This window comes from Carassius carassius, chromosome 2 (assembly GCF_963082965.1).
Source record: "Carassius carassius chromosome 2, fCarCar2.1, whole genome shotgun sequence".
Lineage (NCBI taxonomy): Eukaryota > Metazoa > Chordata > Actinopteri > Cypriniformes > Cyprinidae > Carassius > Carassius carassius.
This window is the reverse complement of record NC_081756.1, coordinates 29225280-29245787: the sequence shown is the minus strand read 5'-3', so window position 1 is coordinate 29245787 and position 20508 is coordinate 29225280. Positions and strand designations below refer to the sequence as shown.

Below are 20508 nucleotides of genomic sequence, written 5' to 3'. Positions count from 1 at the left end.
GTTAGTGTGCTTATTGTGCGAGATTGCAAGCTGTTGTTCTTCCCACACAAGTTTGTGATGCTGTTTGCATGTTCATTTAAACTATGATTTTGGGAAACACTGAATCACTGAACTATAAATGCAGGCAACAACAGAACTTACATATCAACATAGCTGGCAAATAGTTGGTTAGCACAGAAATGAAATCAATGGATTCCTAGGCACTGAAACTACAGTTATCAATCAATCTATCTGACTGTCTATCAGTCAGTTAATTATTTCTGTTCTATTGATTCTTTTGAAAATGCAGCCAAAAATTGCACCTTTATTTGACTTGCATTGCCCAAGCCCCTCTGTTCCAATAAAACTTAAATGCACACCTGAATTTGAAAGGCATTTTACTCCACTCTGTAAAGTGTCTGGGCTATAATATTAAGAATGTGACATATAACAGTGTCTGTGGTTTCAATCATCCCGCATCTGCAGCGTCTCACTTGGTGCATGACAAGCTTTCTCTGGATCAATGCTCTCTTTTAAGAACAGTCACCGCAAAGGGTCAACCGATGGGGTTTGTGCCAATGTATAATTTGAAATGCTCTCATGCTTTTTCCTCCTCACATTTGAAATGAAAATTTTTTTATTTGCAGTCTGATTTTTTGAGTGCCTTGCAAAAGAGTAATTCCTCTCAAATTGAAGCTTGACATTTACAGGGGCTTGTTAAAAGGTGAACACTCTGTCTTCATGATCTGGGAAGTAATAAAGAGCTTGTCCACTATATGGATGAAAAGGAAAAGAGAAAAACAGCCTCTGCCTAATTTCTACCAGGTAGCAGAGTGGTTTTATTTGTCCCCCCTTTAATCAGTGGGCTGACATTCATTGCCAGCCGCAGCAGTAGAGCGAAGTTAATCATATTTAGATAAGAGTTTCACTAGGCAAAGCACATCCTTTTATTAGCCAAGAGTGTTTTCTTCTGTCATTATTTTTCTGTTCAGACTGTTTGAAGATGTAAAAATAGGAGGAAAGTGACCTTGAATTGATTATGGTCTTCTGATCATAAATGCATCTGATCAATATAGGGAGTCTCTAAATTCAAAAATAAAGTTCAGCAATTGTTTTAAGCCATGCAGAAGTAAATACAATTAAAAAGATCAATACATCGATGTGCCTATGAAAGTCTCCTGAAGCTGACAATTTGAAGGTTGATGGCTACACCATTCGCCTTTAATGCAAATAAAAGCAATAAAGAGTTGTAACTGTTTGTTAACATGTCAAATGCACTCCATCATCTCTAGTAAATAGAGTTGTCTATTAAAGTACAACTAAGGCTTAGAACCAGAAAATATGGAATAATAAAACCCAACAAAATGTAATATGAGACCACAAAATTAGGTTTAGTTGATTACAGAATGTAATATTTATTGCTTATACATTTTTCCCTTTACATCACATGCACACAACTGCAGCCCTTTAAAAAAGGAGTGTAAAAAGGTCCATCATAAAGCCTACTTGAAATTGATACTGTTCAGAGGAATACTACAAGTGTCCCAAAGATATCCTTTGGATTTGATGGAATACTGCAACTGAAATCCCAGATGCACTTGCAGGATTCCATCAGAAGTAATACGTGAATAGAGGAATTAACAATTCTCCAAAATCATTGTTAAAAGAATCCTGTGAGATTAAACTCTGTTGGATATTGAGGTTTCTGTAGAATATAGTAATTCTTTCAGAACACAGCAAGCTTGAGCTGAGAGAGAGAGAGAGAAAGAGAGAGAGAGAGAGAGAGAGAGAGAGAGAGAGAGAGAGAGAGAGAGAGAGAGAGAGAGAGAGAGAGAGAGAGAGAGAGAGAGAGAGAGAATCTTTATTGCTGGTCTGATTTGTATTTTTGGCAGCTTTGACTCCCTGGTCCTTCAACTTGCTATTGTAACCTTATTGGGCTTCACTGGAATAGAAGCTAAATACATAGAAATCCAAACAAACCACAACAGGGAAAACATGATTAAAACCCTCTGGGCTTCTTCGTAAATGGGTCACACTTAGCTTCCTCCCGCCCGAAAACGGGCGAAGCCTTAAAATTGTACTTTACTTTTTCCCAGGATAACCAATCAAATATATTTTTGTTCTATAATTTTTTCTGATTATTATTTAGAATTTTTAGATTTTTTTATGATACTTTGCATTAATTATATAATTTTTATGAGCTATTTTTTCCATTAGAATTAATATCATTTTTTATTTTATATTTATTTAAAAAAAAATTCAATAAATGCAGCATTTCACATCAAAATAGAGTGCCAGCCTAAAAAAAAAATGTTCCAGGAGAAGAACTTCATCTAGTGGCTTTAAAAAATAGCCACTTTTGTGTAATGTCCTGTACCAGCCTGTAGGCTGTCTATAGCTTCCTATATATCCTATATAGAAAGGCTTTTTGATTCCTTTTGTTGTTTTAGACATGATTTCTCTATCTTATTCGTTTTTTTTATTTAGATATACATTTAGATATTCTAAAAGAGGATTACTTTATTTTCTTAACAAAAATGTTTAGATAAGTATCAGGTTTTGCATTATGATTACAATCAAACTATAGCATTTGGTTAGAAAGGGAACACAATGTGTGTGTGTGTGTGTGTGTGTGTATGTGTGAGTGAATGTGTGTGTGTGTGTGTGTGTGTTGCATTTGAGCGAGAGTCTCTTTTTGTATTTTTTATTTATTTATTTTTGCATATTCTCAAAATTTGCTGTTGCAGTCTTACCAGTCTCTCTCTTTCTCTCTCTCTCTCTCTCTCTCTCTCTCTCTCTCTCTCTGTGTGTGTGTGTGTGTGTGTGTGTGTGTGTGTGTGTGTGTGTGTGTGTGCATTTGAGCAAGTTTTTTTTTTTCATTTATTGATTTTTATGTGGAATATTCTACAAATTTGCTGTTGCAGTCGCCAGTTTATCTGTGTATGTGTGTGTGTGTTTGTGTGCGTGGGTGTGTGTGTGTGTGTGGGGGGGGATCTTATTTGCACTCTTGATGTTCTAGAGTGTCACCCCTTCATTGCTGTACACTTTTTTTCAGCACAGTTGCTGATCTGTAGCTTGTACCACCAAAAGTTTCTCTGAGTTTTCCTATTTTTTCGTATTTCCCATTCATTTCCTATGTCGCCCGTTTTCGGGCGGGAGGAAGCTAAGTGTGACTTTTTTTTTTACGACCCTTTAACATATCAGAATCATCTCCTTGATTTTTTTGTGTGTTCATATAGGTAATACAACAAAAGTCACCAAGTTTCATCCCCATCCGATGAAGCAAAAAAATTAAACATTTCAAAACGTTCAAGTTTTCGCCCGTTTTCGGGCGAAGAAGCCCAGAGGGTTAAATATACAGAATGAATCATCTAAATACACAATAATTTATTGTTTATCCCAGGAGTTCTCAACTTTGTCCCTTGAGGTTCACTTTCCTTCAGAGTTTAGCGCAAACCCTAATCAAAAGCCGCATTTCCACAACTGGAAATTTACCAAGGAACTAGGGACTTTGTGCTGGTACTCCATTTTCACCGAAGGAAACAGGATCTAAATCAAGTTCTGGGAAAAAAAAATTACCCTCAGAAAGTGTCTGCTCGCGAGGTAGTACCTTTTCAACGGTCTAGAAATTTCAACCAACATTTATTTGGATAATTTTCAAACTATTACTGTTACTGTGCCAGGAAATGTAGTTTAAGGTGAGAATGTTGTTTATATAAATAAATAATTAATAATTAATAATAAATACATTTATTTATATGAATTTTTATAAATAAATATAAATAAAATGTGTTTTGCCGATTTCTGAGACGATCAGCTCCATGCGATCAGCGGATGCTCAGTGCTCATGTTTACTGATGAGAGCATTCTCGACTTGGCTAGTCCTTCTGACATTTGCTGCTGGCTCTGATGTCTCTTTAAGACTGGTTTAACATAAAATAGATTTCGTTTTGGGTAAATCTAACAGGTAATATTTGGTCTTTATTAAATTAATCCATTAATATGTTAAAATGCAAATAAAAGAGGCAATAATGTTTGATATAATATTTTGTTTCATTGTAATGTATATACACATTTCCCTGAAATACATTTCTATGGCTATTAATATGTTTAAATGAAAACAAAGGAGGCAGTGGTGATTTAATCATAATTTGTCTTACTGTAAATGTACAGTGAGGAAAATTGCAGTAGCCAAGGCGAGCTGACTGACGTTATCATGTATCATATTTCTGGGAAAAATGTTCCTTGTACAATTGTTCCAGGTAATTTAGGTGGAAACGTGGCTAAACACACCTGAACAAGCTCATCAAGATCTTTTTTTTTTAATTCTATATCTGGCTTTGAAGGAACATGCTTATGTAAACAGTAGATAGCAAACAGTTTGCTGGGTTTTGGAACAGAGCTAGTGAGTTTAACACATTTAACAATATTGTGGACCTTACACAGAAGCCACAGGCTGGGTACTAAGAAATGAAGGCCCCCTGCCATGCACCCGATGAGATAAAAGAGGAGGCTCTAATAACAGCAGTAAACTGTGCTCTCTCATGCCCAGCATCACCTCAAAGAGGTTCAAGTCTAGGCCGAAGCTCCCCGGATACAATGTCCACACTTCCATTTTTCCAGCTCCATTTACAGTCAGGACAATAAAGCTCTGTGGGACTCCTGTCACTCAGCACATGCAGTAGATTAGGATATTATATATTTCACATTTTCATTTAAAGTGTTGTGTCCTTGGTCTGTGGCACTGCACTGCTGGTAGAGAAAGAAAAAGCCATTGTGCTATAATTAGTTACAAAATTCAATTATTTGTTTTATACTAGACTGTTCACAAAATTTCTTGAAAGAATGCATGCGTACTTCCTTCTTAAAAGAGAAAATAAATTGTTCATTTATTGTCAACATTATTTATATTATAAATGCCATCATTTGTTTTGTTCTGTCATGTTTACTAGAGAAAGCTGGAAACGTCTACCCACCGTTAAACATCTCATTCTGTAAAAGCAGATAGGACAATTCCCCTGTCTCATGTCAGCATTTTAATAGTGCCACAGCAAATTAATTTTCTGTTACTCCCTCTTTGATTGAATCACCATGAAAACAGTTTCACAGTTTCCATGGTCATACACAAACATTGAATAACACAACCTTGAGATTTTGCATCCAGTCACTAGGGTTAAAATTATTTTTTTTCTGTCTGTCATACTACAGCAAAGCTTACAAGTAAAAACAGTTGCTTTTTGAACTGCTGAACTCAGTTTTTTCTTACAAGAATGCATCAATTCACCCCCCAAAGCCATGTGAGGCACTTTTTATTATGGATGGATACACTTCATTGGACTTATTTTGGTCTGTTTAACAGAAATACCCACCCACTGCCATTATAAAGCTTGGAAGAGCCAAGGCAATTTTAAATATCAGTCAGATTGGATTTGTCTGAAAGAAGAAAGTCATTGAGGGTGAGGGTCAATGAAAATCAATGAGGGTGAGTAAATCATGGGCTAATTTTCATTTTTGGGTGAACTATCCCTTTAACACCAGTGGCAGCTGGTGGAAAAGTTTCTAAGTAGGGTGCCATGTCCAACAATTTTAGCATCCCAGTATGATTTATCCCATTATAACAAAAGGAAAGATATTAAGACTTGAAACATTTTAAATAAAGATAATTGTTTAACCAAGTTCAAGATTAAGTTTGAGGATGATTCTCTTTTTTTTTTGTGAACAGTTCCTCTGTCATGCCCATATAAACGTGTTGTGCCCATATAAACATATTTTATATTAACTGTTTAAAACACTACAACTCCTGTATGTTATTGTAATCGTCTTTACCTCCATTACAATCGTCATCCATCTAAACTTTACAGGTTATACTGGTTCACTTTATTCAGGCCATACAGAGCAGTGTTGCCAGATTGGAAATGTCCAAGTAATTTATCATACCAGAAGATCAAAATTATCATATTTGGAAGAAAGCTATTATACTGGAGTCAAACGTACAGAACATGGATTTTTATCTAGACCAACAACTTTTTCACACGACTTAAGAATAGGTCAAATATTTGTGTACAAACCACAATACATAAATAACTATGGGCTATGGAGCCTTGAGCTAGGACTAGATTTTTATTTTTGTCCTGATGTTTCTTCGACTTTTTGTGAGTTTTTTTTAAACCGTGATCTTTCCACCTCTCCCCGTGTTCTCCTTCCTTAGCTTGACAACTGACCTAAGCGCGCAGCAGGAACATTAACATTAGACTGTGAAAGAGAGTCCTTCTCCATGATAACTGCCCAAGAAGACATAATGTGAGATGAGATGGAAGACATGCTTAACTACTTAAAAACTTCATTTTCTCCTCACAATTTTGATGGTAAACGTAGGATCTACAGCTAAATCAATGAGTATAAAAGCCCTATTACAGCAACCATCATTTAAAGTGTTACAAAATTCTGAAATTATTGTACATTATGGGATTTTTTTTTCATTATTGATCATACATCATACAGAGGTCAAAATTATCGTACAAATATGATCATTATTATACGTCTGGCAGCACCGATCCAGACTGTTCCTGACTTCAGCTTAAAGATAATAAATAGAAGTATGTTTGTTCCCACCAATTGCTTCACAAGTTAAATGTAGTTATGTATGATGATGAAAATATGTTAGTACTAGCCCATCCTGAAACACATAGAGATTGCATCGCAGTGCCTATAATTAAAATAAATAAATGAATCTTTGTATGGACTTCCAATTGTCCCCCAGAGTGAAATCCACATAATGTGACTTGATGCTGATTGGACTACAGTATATATGCAGAGGCAAAACATAAAGTCTAGAACAGTGACAGAAGTGTAACACTGTAATTGAATGTGATAGAAAAACACTTGCGGTGCATCGCCCATTTTGCCATAATGAAGAAAACGCCCCACTATGAACTTTAATAGAGTGTTTTGTCAGTATATATATATATATATATATATATATATATATATATATATATATATATATATATATATATATATCATCAAAAAGTTGATTTATTTCACTAATTCCATTCAAAAAATGTAACTTGTATATTACATTCATTCATTACACACAGACTGATATATTTCAAATGATTATTTCTTTTAATTTTGCTGATTATAACTGACAATTAAGGAAAATACCAAATTGAGTATCTCAGAAAATTTGAATATTACTTAAGACAATACAAAGAAAGGATTTTTAGAAATCTCGACCAACTAAAAAGTACGAACATGAAAAGCATAGTGGCCTTCAGCTCTTCTGCATTGTTGGGTCTGGCATATCACATCATCTTCTTCACAATACCCCATAGATTTTCTATGGGGTTAAGGTCAGGCGAGTTTGCTGGCTAATTAAGAACAGGGATACCATGGTCCTCAAACCAGGTACTGGTAGCTTTGGCACTGTGTGCAGCTGCTAAGTCCTGTTGGAAAAAATAAAATCTGCATCTCCATAAAGTTGGTCAGCAGCAGGAAGCATGAAGTGCTCTAAAACTTCCTGGTATATGGCTGCGTTGACCTTGGACCTCAGAAAACACAGTGGACCAACACCAGCAGAAGACATGGCACCCCAAACCATCACCCTCAAGCAACGTGGATTGTGTGACTCTCCTCTCTTCCTCCAGACTCTGGGACCCTGATTTCCAAAGGAAATGCAACATTTCAGAGAACATAACTTTGGACCACTCAGCAGCAGTCCAGTCCTTTTTGTCTTTAGACGCTACTGACACTGTCTGTTGTTTAAGAGTGGCTTGACACAAGGAATGCGACAGCTGAAACCCATGTCTTGTATACGTCTGTGCGTAGTGGTTCTTGAAGCACTGACTCCAGCTGCAGTCCACTCTTTGTGAATCTCCCCCACATTTTTGAATGGGTTTTGTTTCACAATCCTCTCCAGGGTGCGGTTAAGCCTTATTGCTTGTACACTTTTTTTCTACCACATATTTTCCTTCCCTTCACCTCTCTATTAACCCTTTAACGCATATGATCACACCGGTGTGATCAGTCTTTCTTGGTCCCTGAAGCATACGATCACACCGGTGTGATTAGAACTTTCAGTGCGTCACGTCATCAACTGCTGAATTTAATTCCGCTTTCGAGCTTTGGCTGACGCAGAGTCAGATCAGACGCGCTGAGCGTTTGTCATATTATCACAAATATTCAGTGTTTTCAACCATATAATGCTCGGATTCAGCGCGAACTAACATGGCGGCGCCCATCACCCAGTATAGATCAACTAACACGGTCGATATAAAATATATTTACTTGCACATATATATGTATACCAAATATATTTACTTGCACATATTTGAGAATCGGAATATCAGATATACCATAATATAGTGAGTATGTTTGGGAACATTTTGAATAAAACAGGAAAAACGAAATAAAAGTGATCCATGTGTCATACAGATCTATTTTGGCTGTGTTGTGTCACATGACAAGCATGACGCTTCGCCATGAAAACAATAAGGTGATACATTCTAAAATAGCGGTCGTCTAAAAAAACACGCCGGAGTCTCAGCTAGAATATTTTAAACTCACGTGTGAAAGAGTTAATGTGCTTGGACACAGAGCTCTGTGAATAGCCAGCCTCTTTTGCAATGACCTTTTGTGTCTTGCCCTCCTTGTGCAAGGTGTCAGTGGTCGTCTTTTGGACAACTGTCAATTCAGCAGTCTTCCCCATGATTGTGTAGCCTATAGAACTAGACTGAGAGACCATAAAGGCTTTGCAGGTGTTTTGAGTTAATTAGCTGATTAGAGTGTCTTCAATATTGAACCATTGGTAACACTTTACTTGAAGGGGTGTGCATACGACTAACATGACACCTTCATAATAATGCCATGACACATGTCATGAATATGAAGGAGTTTTATGCATGTTTATGACAACTGTCGTGTCATTCGCTCAATTATGACATTTTTAATGCAAAGATGACATTGTTTGAAATGTCTTTGTTATGACACCTTGACATAAACCAATACATCATAACGTGTCAGTGTCTTTGTCATGACAACTTGACATTACCATGACAACGCAACTTGTCAGTGTCCTGGTAATGACAACTTGACATTACCAAGAAAACATAACCTGTCATAAATCTGTTATAAAATATGACATAGCAGATTAATTATCAAATTTAAGAAACTACTTAGCTTTATGGGTTAACAGTACATTAAACTGTCATGTGGTTGGTTTTGACTGTCATGAGGCTGGCATTATAATTGTGTCATGAATTTATGACCAATTTTTTTTTTTCTTCAGTGGTACAAATTGAATTTGTCATTAAAATGTCATTAAGTGTTAATAATCTGTCAAATAGTTTTATAACGGTGTCATGAATATATTTACACGGTGTCATGAATATATTTCTTGACCTCAAGTAAAGTGGTACACATTTATTTTGTCAATAAAATGTCATTAACTGTTAATAATCTGTCAAATACTTTTATAACGGTGTCATTAATATATTTACAAGGTGTCATGAATATATTTCTTGACCTCAAGTAAAGTGGTACACATTTAATTTGTCATTAAAATGTCATTAAGTGTTAATAATCTGTCAAATAGTTTTATAACGGTGTCATGGATATATTTACACGGTGTCATGAATATATTTCTTGACCTCAGGTAAAGTGGTACACATTTAATTTGTCATTAAAATGTCATTTAGTGTTAATAATCTGTCAAATAGTTTTATAACAGTGTCATGAATATTTTTCTGCAGTGGTACAAGTTTAACTTGTCATTAAATGTTAAGTAGTATTCCTATATGGTCAAATAATGTTAAATACCTTAACAAAATGCAACAGACACGTCAAAAGATTTTACTTAACTTTATTTATGTGCACAATACATAAAAAACTGACAAGTAACAGCACTTGCTCTTCCTCACAAAGAGGGTTCTGACATTTTCTGACATAGAATGAAAATAATTACCTGTGCTTCCTCAAACAGAGGGTTACAAAATAATCTCAACACAAATATTTAGTGTTTCGGAGGGAAAACAACAGGATAACTTGTTTAGGAGAAGAAAAAAAAATAGGTGTACTTGTACATTATTGGGAGGAGTTTTTTTCTTTGCTGTGATCGTTTCAGCCATCTCTTTTGTCATAGCCCTCTTGCAGCGCTCTGCAAACTCTGAGATCTTCTCATTGACTTCATCTGTAGGGAGCAGCTCCTGAAATGTATCAGGATATGTGATTGCTAGCTCAGCAATTATAGCTGTTCTTGCAATTGTGTTGCGGTCAACATTAATCTTGGTGAAGGCCTTTTTCATGGATCCAAACTTGGTGAATCTCTTAAGGGCATTCTTGTAGCGGCGGATGATTCCATCCGTTGTGGTCACTGAACAAAAAAATAACCAATACAAACAAGTAAATAAACTAGGGCTTTCAAAAGTATTAATTGTGATTAAGTATTTTAATCAGTTGATAGTCCTAATTAATACAAATATTAAAGAGACACTTGCAGTCATCCTTGCAGTATTAGAAGTAGGTTTAATCTCAGCTAATGTTCTTTAAGATGCCAGACATCCCACTCTGCGATTTCTCGGCATTCCGGGAAACGCTATCGAAATGCGGGAGGTTCGGGGACAAGTGGTATATCAGCTAAAATTGTGAGGATTATTTTTGGTGCTGCTTACTTTTCAACGAAAACTACATTTCTCCAATTGTATTGCACTGAAGAAAGCAAGTCACCGACACATTGGATCGACTGGGGTGAGTCATTTATCAGCAAATTTTATTTTTTAGGTTTTTCCTTTAAAAGCATATGTCCTATATATATATATATATATATATATATATATATATATATATATATATATATATATATATATATATTAGGGGTGTAACGGTACGCAAAAATCATGGTTCGGTACGTACCTCGGTTTTAAAGTCACGGTTCGGTTCATTTTCGGGACAGTAGGGGAAAGAAATGCAAACATTAGACTGCAGGTTGTTTATTACTATAAACTTTTTTTAACAATTTGTTTTTTTTAATACTTTTTAATAAAATAAATAATAAAATATAATTTATAATAAAATAAAAAAAGAATAAGAAATAAAATACTGCTGCAAAGTTCTCCACTAACTAAAATACTCTTAGTCTCAAACCAAGGCCTGCTCATCAGGGGCCTCGGACTGAGGGTAAAACCAGTACTGATAACCAGGGCCCCAAAGGAAGAGAGGGAATCTATATTTTCAAGGTGGGGGGCCCATTAGGACTGGTTATGCATAGGGCCCTGGATCTTGTGCAGCACCCCTGCTGCTCATTTTTTTAAAAATATATAACTTTTCCAAAGTGTAAAGTGCAGCATCAACAGTTTCAGTTTTTAGACCTGCTCAGATTTCGTTTTTGCATTGGACCGATCAGAATTAAGAGCAATGCGAAGCAACTGACACGCAGCAGAATCGCAACGCTCACGCCACGCAGCCAGTGTGTCACCGGCCTTAGAATCAGCTGCTGGGCGTGATTTGCGCTGAACGAGGAGACTGCTGCCGCTTAATATGTTCGTTTGGGAACACGAAAATGTGCCTATGTTCCGCAAACAAAATATTGCATTCGGTCATTCGGTACACATGTGCACCGTACCGAAAGCCCTGTACCGAAACGGTCCGGTACGAATACCGTTACACCCCTTATATATATATATATATATATATATATAATCCATGGTGCAATAGCAACAAAAAAAAAAAATAAATAATATGTATTATTATTATTAGACAGAATTTTGTAAAAAAAACTAAACTACTAAAAAAAACTAAATTAAACATGTTTACTTTGGTATGGAGAACTGTGTAAAATTACTTGTATTTGGACTGGTTGCAATTTTACTATTGGGACAACACTATTATGCTACAATTATGCTACAATTACCAAAAAATACATATATAATCAAATTTATTTGTATAGCAGCTTTACACAAGTCACAAAGTGCCTATGAAAATGTCTATAATATAGTATTAATGCTTTACATTTACATTACAATTACAATGGTTTTGATCCTTCTGTAATAATGTGATAATTAATTTATATACTGCATTTAATAAACATGACTACTGCTGCATGGCCCTTCAGTGAGTTTGCACTTACAAATAAACAGCTACACTTTTGTTCTGTGTACTGTGACGAAAGTTGATAATGGTTCTATCACAGTGTCTCTGTCCTTTCACAAACATCTTGTTGTAGGCACAACTTGTACTTCTAATCCATGGTGCAATAGCAACAAAAACATAAATAATATGTATTATTATTATTAGACAGAATTTTGTAAAAAAAAATAAAAAAAATAAATAAATTTAAACATGTTTACTTTGTTATGGAGAACTGTGTAAAATTACTTGTATTTGGAGTGGTTGCAATTTTACTATTGGGACAACACTATTATGCTACAATTACCAAAAAATACAATATCAACAAAATAATAAAAATAGGAAATATGATGTGCCACAATCAGCCAAATACAATTGAAAAAATGCTGGCAATCTGCTGACAAAGTGGCTAGAACACTAAGCTACAGGTTTTAATTAAGCACGGGTTGTTAAAATATTAACACAAAAATGACTTACATAATTTCCTCGGGGAATGTTTGACTGTCTTCTTTCTCTTTGGGCCAACAGGGACCTCATCCACATCTTGTTGTAGGCCCTCATTCGCAATCGCATCTTCCACAATTTGTACTTCTTCTTTACCTTCCTTGGCCTCCATCACTCCACCATGTGCTCTTTTGCTGAAACGAATTTTCATCTAAATAAAGTTGCGCAAAGCAAAGAACACAAACACCATGTCATGTCAGCTACATTCGTAAACTAACAGTTCTGTACAACTTTGGCTAGAACAGTAAAGACTGATGATGTCAATGTTCCTAAATAAATACAAATGTTTCATGTTTAGCTTACCTCAAATAGAGAACTTCGTGGGTACTTAGTTTCTTTGATGCTCCTGTATGTTGTCCGTGTGGTATGTTTTACGACAATTATAAACGCGGGACAGTCAGGTACGCACGTCGTGCGCATCCAGTAGGCACCAAAATTTAAAGTGCCACAACATTTGAATGTGGAACAGGACAGAGGCTGGTTCGGTTGTTGGCTTAGAAAGCAGGTTACAGATGACTCGGTTATTGCAAGAACTCCTAAAAAATATTAGAAGTTATGATAACACGAAAAAAAGAAGAATAGTTAGATGGATGCAGAAATGGGGTATCCTGAAAAGTAGGATGCAGTGTCCAAAATGCAATCGCCAAAAGGCATGCGCCTGGAAAAATGCGATCGCAGCGATGGGTTACGATGGTAAGCCAGTCTGTCTGTCTATAAATACATAAACAATTTAATGAAATGAAATTGCTATCTTATTTGAAACTAGACATTATTATTATCAATGTTGAAAACAGTTGTGTACAATTTATATATATATATATATATATATATATATATATATATATATATATATATATATATATATATATATATATTTATATATATATATTTTTATATATATATATATATATATATATATATATATATATATATATATATATATATATATATATATACAGTATATATTATTATTATTATATTTTGCACAATTGAAGTGGATCTGTCTGGATGAAGTCCACCTGTATTGTATTAATGGCCCGGAAGTCTGAAATTAGCATTGTTATGTGAAATGTTTACAATGTGTTTTATCCGTATGATATTTGATATTTTCATGTGTTATACTTTTTTTCATTTTGCCTTCTTTTTCTGTAGGGTCTGTAAGCATCACAAAAGTTCACCATTCTCTGTGCGCAATGGCTCAATATTCACCAATTCTCACACCCCTTTGGTGAAATGGCTTGAGTTTATGAACAGGTACAGTATTTCTTTATTTGACAAGTAAAGTGCACAAAAATAATAAATACTGTAAATTTGTCAGAATTAGCCAACAAGAATATTTTTCATTTGACACAAAAAAAATAAAAATAAATATATATATATATATATATATATATATATATATATATATATATATATATATATATATATATATATATATATATATATATATATATACGAATTCTCTCGTCAGAAACAACTAAGTGCAGATGTGTGTACGAATCTATAATTAAGATATTGATTTCACAGTGTTAACAGTTTCAGTGATTTTAATGGGAGTTTCTGAGAGTGATTGAAATCTAGACTGTCAGTGAAAACTATCTTTAATAATGTAAATGTTATTTGCTCTCTTTCTGAACAATGAAAGATTAGTAGCAATATTTATATCACATTAACTTTCAATGTTAAATTCACATTTAATATAAAGTCAGCCGTATTAAAAATATGTTATGGCATGACACCTATATCTGTTACTTAAGTAAACAGACAGGGTTTTATAATAAATTACATAAATTGGAGTAAAGTCTGATGAAATATATACATTTATACACACACACATACATTTTATCTATATATCTAAATAAAAATAGGCTCAGTATATATGACCCAAAATAACTAGTAACTAACTACTTGAGTAGATTTTTTATCCAATACTCTTTTACTCTTACTCAAGTAACTATTCAAGACTAGTACTTTTACTTTTACTTGAGTAAATATTTCTAGAAGTACTTTTACTTTTACTTGAGTACAGTTTTTGGGTACTCTACCCACCTCTGAATATAATATACAAGTAGTTTCTCTTTTTGAATGGAATTAGTGAAATAAACCAACTTTTTGATGATATTCTAATTATATGACCAGCACCTGCATATATATATATATATATATATATATATATATATATATACATAGTAGATTTATTTATTTTACAACAAATACAGTCACATCTCATCAATAAGCTAAAATCAAGCTGATTTAATGGTATATGCAAAATAAAGAATTAGACAGTGCCCATTGTTTATATTTATATATGACCATGAACCTATTTTTGTCTTTTTTCCCACTGAACCAAAAAAAAAAGCAATTATGTAGTCAGAAGTCATTTCCACAGTTATACAGTATACAGAAACAGAGGTCATTAAGCAATTTGATAGAGTCAAGCTAGTGTTATTGTACTTTCCATTTGGTGGAATGAAAAATTAAATCACATTCAATTAAACACTTGACAGGGATAAGCAGACTTTGCATTTATGCACTTCAGGTAATTCCTCACCCATCTGGGCTTGTAAATTGCTAGAACCCACAAAATACAGAGAGAAAGCAATAATCACTTAGACTGCAAAACCCATTAAAATGTTGCAATGTTATAAGAACTGCTGTAGGCCAAAGAGTATGAAAAAAGTTTTTTTTTGTTCATCAGTTATTTCCAAATCTCAGAAAATATACAAATAAAAATGCACAAACTTGTACATAAGCTACAAAATGTAATTTAAGATGCTGTTGATGACCTATGTTCTGTATAGATATGCCCTTTGAAAGTTCATTGTGCATTTCTCTCTTCAGCTGAAGGAAAGTCTACAATGATAAAGAAAAAGGTTCTGCTCAATGCCAGTGGTCACCTGAGAACTCTGGGTAATGACGGCCTCCTCTGCACTGGGCAAAGATAAATTACAGTGAGACAACAAGCACAGAAAATCACTGGGCTGCCAGCACTGTTCCCTTACATTTGTAGTCACGAGGGTTTACACAGACGCTGAACATATAGCGGTCAGGGCAAATCATGTTTCAACCTTTAGCATATCAGAATGAGGGAAGTTTTCTTTCCACCACACTTTCTGATTGTCTTTTATACCAGTGGCTGCAAAGATGATGAGATGAGTGTTGTGGAAAGGTTGGGATGTAATGTGAAAATAGACGAAAACATTTCTTGGAATGTTGGAATCCATTTATCATACATCAAAAGTAGAAAAAAAGGCCTTTGCCCTCGAGGTTTCGATGCATTTTTCAAAATGCCAGTGTAGCGTGAAGGGTTAGACCACTATCCAGCCCCGTTTTCAGTAAATATAAGAACCCAAGGCCTCTGACTTCTCTTTTTTTCATATTGTAAGCTTATGGATTCTCAGCCATCTCCTTTAGAGATTCTTTCGAGGATTTATTTTTTTTTTTGAATGCACATCTTCAGAGTGTGAACGGGATGGCAAGAGGTTAGGGTATTTGGAGGAGATCCCCCACACCCTTGCTAGCGGCATCCATTAAGCATGTCAAAAAAGTGAATGAGAAAACAGGATGAGAAAACTGAGAGAACGCACTGTAAGTAAATCTCTCAAATGTCAAACTTGTAATTTGAGAGATGGAAAGTATCCAGTCATGTCCACTTGAAATCTTTTTATCATCAAATTGCACCTAGGTTTGCTGAGCTCTGAACAGAAGTTGGTCTCTGCCTACAGGAAGAAAGTGTCACTGCAGTGGCTCAACTCTGATGCTCATGTGGTCGCGCTGGAACGTGAGAGACTGATGAGGAGCAGGCTTGTACAAAACAGTCTGTTTATCCCTCTGTTTTTTTTCTCTTTGATCATCAGCTGGCTCAGTTCTAAGTGTAAATGCATCTACTGGCTCGTAAATGTTAGTTTCCACACAGAGAATTAAGATATTCTTAAATGGTGTTAATGTATAAATTGCAACATTTGAGAATTAAGCATTTAAATGCAGATATAGAGCATTAAAATCTTGAAAACAAAGTTAATAAAGAATATGAGTAAGACTTGCTGTTATATACTGCTGTTCTGGTTGGGTACTAAACTGTAAAAAAAAAAAAAAAATACTGCAACGATATTTCAAGGAGGCCTATTACTGGATGGCATATTGGTGCCTGAGTGATATAATGTTGATATAGCCCACCAATCTGCTTAAACTACCTGCTTTTTACTCAGTCATAATTATACAAGTGGTTAAAACACACACACACACGCACACACACACACACACACATGCACAGGATGATTCAGGGTTCATGCATACTTGAACGAAAAACAAGATTAAATCAAGGTGTTAAGTGAACATGAGTGCTTGTCTGTATATCTTTATTTACTGTGATTTAGGTGTGTTTTGTACATTTGACTTTCAGGATCATTTAGCAGTGCTGTTGTGGTAGTGACTCTGAAACTGAAAAACTAGGGATGCATCTGCAGTATTAAAAGGTTTTAACATTGTATGCATAAGTGTTTTTTTTTTTTTAATTCAAATGTCACATGATGACTAAATTTATCCAAGACATTTTGTTTCATGTTTCTTAGTTTTTTGAATGTGTTTACATTATTTGGGAAAGTTATATTTTCCATTTAACCTTCATAAAACAAAGAAGGCCATTACATTGGCATGTAGGGAACAAATAAGAAGAAACAACACTATATTTAAAATTAGATTAAAAAAAGTTAGTTAAGTATTATTTAAAGCATATTTGTGCACCTGTATTGTAAAATGTTACCAAACTTTTTATGTTTGAAGTATTTTAAAAAGCTTCAAGTTTGAAGGTCAAGTTTGTGGCTGTCTCTAGGATGTGGCTATGTAGTTGTGGCATGTTGTTGTGAAGCAGTTTGGTATTACAAGCTTGTTAGATTTGTTCTGGTCAAACAAAGTCTGAGGATTGAAACTTAGACTATTCAATGAACTCTGCTCCCTTTTTTATCATCATTACTTTGTCTCCTGTTTTTGCTCTTCATTAGCTATACTCAGTTAGCTTTTTGGCTTAAAGAAAACTGTTCAAGACAAGACTTTTTCAAAACAGATTTTGGGTACTAGGCAAGTTTGCTGACAGGTTGTTTTTGTTACCAGACAAAACTGATATTTTCTGACAAGATCTGGTGTCTTGGACTGGATCTTGCATTTCTGGCAAGGAGGCATGACCTAACACTAAGCTATTCAGGGTGATTGCCAGGGTGTTGCTATGCAGTTGCTAGGGTACTTGGGCTGGTGGCTATAATGTTGCTATGCGGTTGCCAGGGTATTTTGGTGGTTTCTAGGTGTTGCTATGCTGTATGTATACTGTATGTATTATCACATTGCTAGCATGTTTTAGAGAGATATCATGCTAGTAGATCCACCTGGATGATGCGACAGCAGCCACAGTACAATGGCGCCAGTACGCTGACCATACACCAGATACAGGTGGAGAGGAGAGAAAAAGATAGAGCCAGTTCAATGGATGGGAATTATTAGGAAGCCATGATTGACAAGGGCCAGTGGAGGGACTTTGGCCAGGACACCGGGGTTACACCCCTATTCTTTTATGAGAAGTGCCATGGGACTTTTATTGACCACAGAGAGTCAAGACCTTGGTTTAACATCTCATTCGAAGGATGTAGCTTTTTTTGCAGTATAGTGTCCCCGTCTGGGCGTTAGGACCCACACAGATCACAGGGAGAGCACCCCCTGCTGACCTTACTAACATAATTAGTAACAACATATTAGATAGACCGGAAGCTTAAATGAGTCTCAGTGGCTAAGAAATATTGTGCAGAATGGATGCTTAATTAAGGCTCAAAGGCTTCTGGGAGGTTGGCCATTGCTTTGGCATGTAATGCAAAATAATTATTTTTTATTATACCATATGTTAATTAAAAAAAAATTACTTCCAAAACCATCAATTTGACAGTGTTATAGAGTAAAACAAACAAACAAACAAACAAACAAACATATAATGCAATGTTACATGTTTATGCATTTTTTCAATCTATATGCTAAAGTAACTCAGTTAACCAATAGCCACGTCTTTATTTGAGTAATTGTACATTTCTTCAAGTAAAAATTACACACATTTTTATTTATTTATTTTTTACAGTGTAGGGCATTATTAAGTGGTTGCCAGTGGGTTGTGGGTAGTTACTTACTGTCTCAAGATAAAAGAGCTTATCCTCCAAATTAAATCAAAACAATACATGTTTTTTATTTATTTATTTATCCATTTTAGAGTAAACTGAAAATTGTAAGACATACAAGCCTTTGTTATACAATTGTTCTTTATATACTGGAAATTATGCAAAATAAAAAAATACCAGCCAGTCTATGTGAGTTATGCATGATGCAGTTGTGTAAATATTTGTTTAGTACAAAGTCTTTGTTTTGAGTCTGTCAGTGCACTAGCTAATTAAGCATTATTTGCTCACCGTGCTCTCATAGGGTTCATGCTCAGAACCATGTCACATTAAATACAGTGTCGTTTCCATCAAATCTGGAAAAAACACATTTACATTTGCTGAAACATTCCACATTGCAAATGTAAAATTATTATTTTTTTTTCAAATGCTTACAGTACAGACCAAAAGTTTGGACACACCTTCTCATTCAAAGAGTTTTTTTTATATTCATGACTATGAAAATTGTAGACTCACACTGAAGGCATCAAGGGCTATTTGACCAAGAAGGAGAGTGATGGGGTGCTGCGCCAGATGACCTGGCCTCCACAGTCACCGGACCTGAACTCAATCGAGATGGTTTAGTGGTGAGCTGGACCGCAGACAGAAGGCAAAAGGGCCAACAAGTGCTAAGCATCTCTGGGAACTCCTTCAAGACTGTTGGAAGACCATTTCAGGTGACTACCTCTTGAAGCTCATCAAGAGAATGCCAAGAGTGTGCAAAGCAGTAATCAAAGCAGAAGGTGGCTACTTTGAAGAACCTAGAATATGACATATTTTCAGTTGTTTCACACTTTTTTGTTATGTATATAATTCCACATGTGTTAATTCATAGTTTTGATGCCTTCAGTGTAAATCTACAATTTTCATAGTCATGAAAATAAAGAAAACTCTTTCAATGTGAAGGTGTGTTCAAACTTTTGGTCTGTACTGTTTCTGTTTATTATACAGCGACATGCCACCAGTGAATAGCACATAATTGCAATTAATGTTATTGCCATAATCATGTCTATTGGCATGTTTTACAAGACTACGTAAATGATATTCATAGTTTTCAGAAGCCTCTGTTTCCACAGTCTATACTACTACGTAAAACCAGTGTTCCAAATTTATCCGTTTTGGAGGCTGTTTAAAAAGGCCGGAAGGCCAAAACGAGAGGAATGATGCTTTTCCAACAGGAACGTACTAATGTGGACAAGGCTTAAGGAATTGTCAAATTAGGCAACCAATTGCAAAGCTGGCAACACAGTAGGCTACGCATTCATTTTTAGGTTGCCCCATCAAATGTTACTAACCTGTCTACTCTTCCCACAGCCAAGGAGGGGGAAGTCGTGGCCTAGTGGTTAGAGAGTTTGACTCCTCACCCTAAGGTTGTGGGTTTGAATCTCGGGCCGGCAATACCATGACTGAGGTGTCCTTGAGCAAGGCACCGAACCGACAACTGCTCCCCGGCTGTTCCTTTTTCATCATTCCATGGGTCGTGGTTCTCTTCTGGCAAAAGTTGACATCACCTCCGCTTCAAAGTCATGCCTATTCATCCTAGGTGGTGGTGATAGTATTATGTATTGATTATAGTCAAGACTATATTAGGCTCATTCTCCTATTAATGTATTTTATTATCATTATTAGTTGGCCTACTATAATTCGGCTACCAAACTGCTCCGTTATTCCATTTCACACTTGCCCGAGCTTGCAAGGATGATTTGAGCCTGCAGGC

General features: G+C 35.3%; 1 protein-coding gene across 1 annotated transcript in view; it reads right to left on the bottom strand.

Annotated features, from left to right (window-relative positions):
• The window catches only part of LOC132098861 (coiled-coil domain-containing protein 106-like), a 31747-nt gene extending 18547 nt beyond the window's left edge, over positions 1-13200 (bottom strand). The window contains exons 1-3 of the mRNA XM_059505091.1: positions 12907-13200; positions 12577-12754; positions 10021-10348 (exon numbers count right to left, since the gene is read on the bottom strand). Of these exons, the coding sequence (XP_059361074.1) occupies positions 10021-10348; positions 12577-12754; positions 12907-13023 (623 nt within the window). The 5' untranslated portion in view covers positions 13024-13200. The remainder of the gene's footprint in view (positions 1-10020; positions 10349-12576; positions 12755-12906) is intronic.
• Between the last annotated feature and the right edge of the window lie 7308 nt (positions 13201-20508).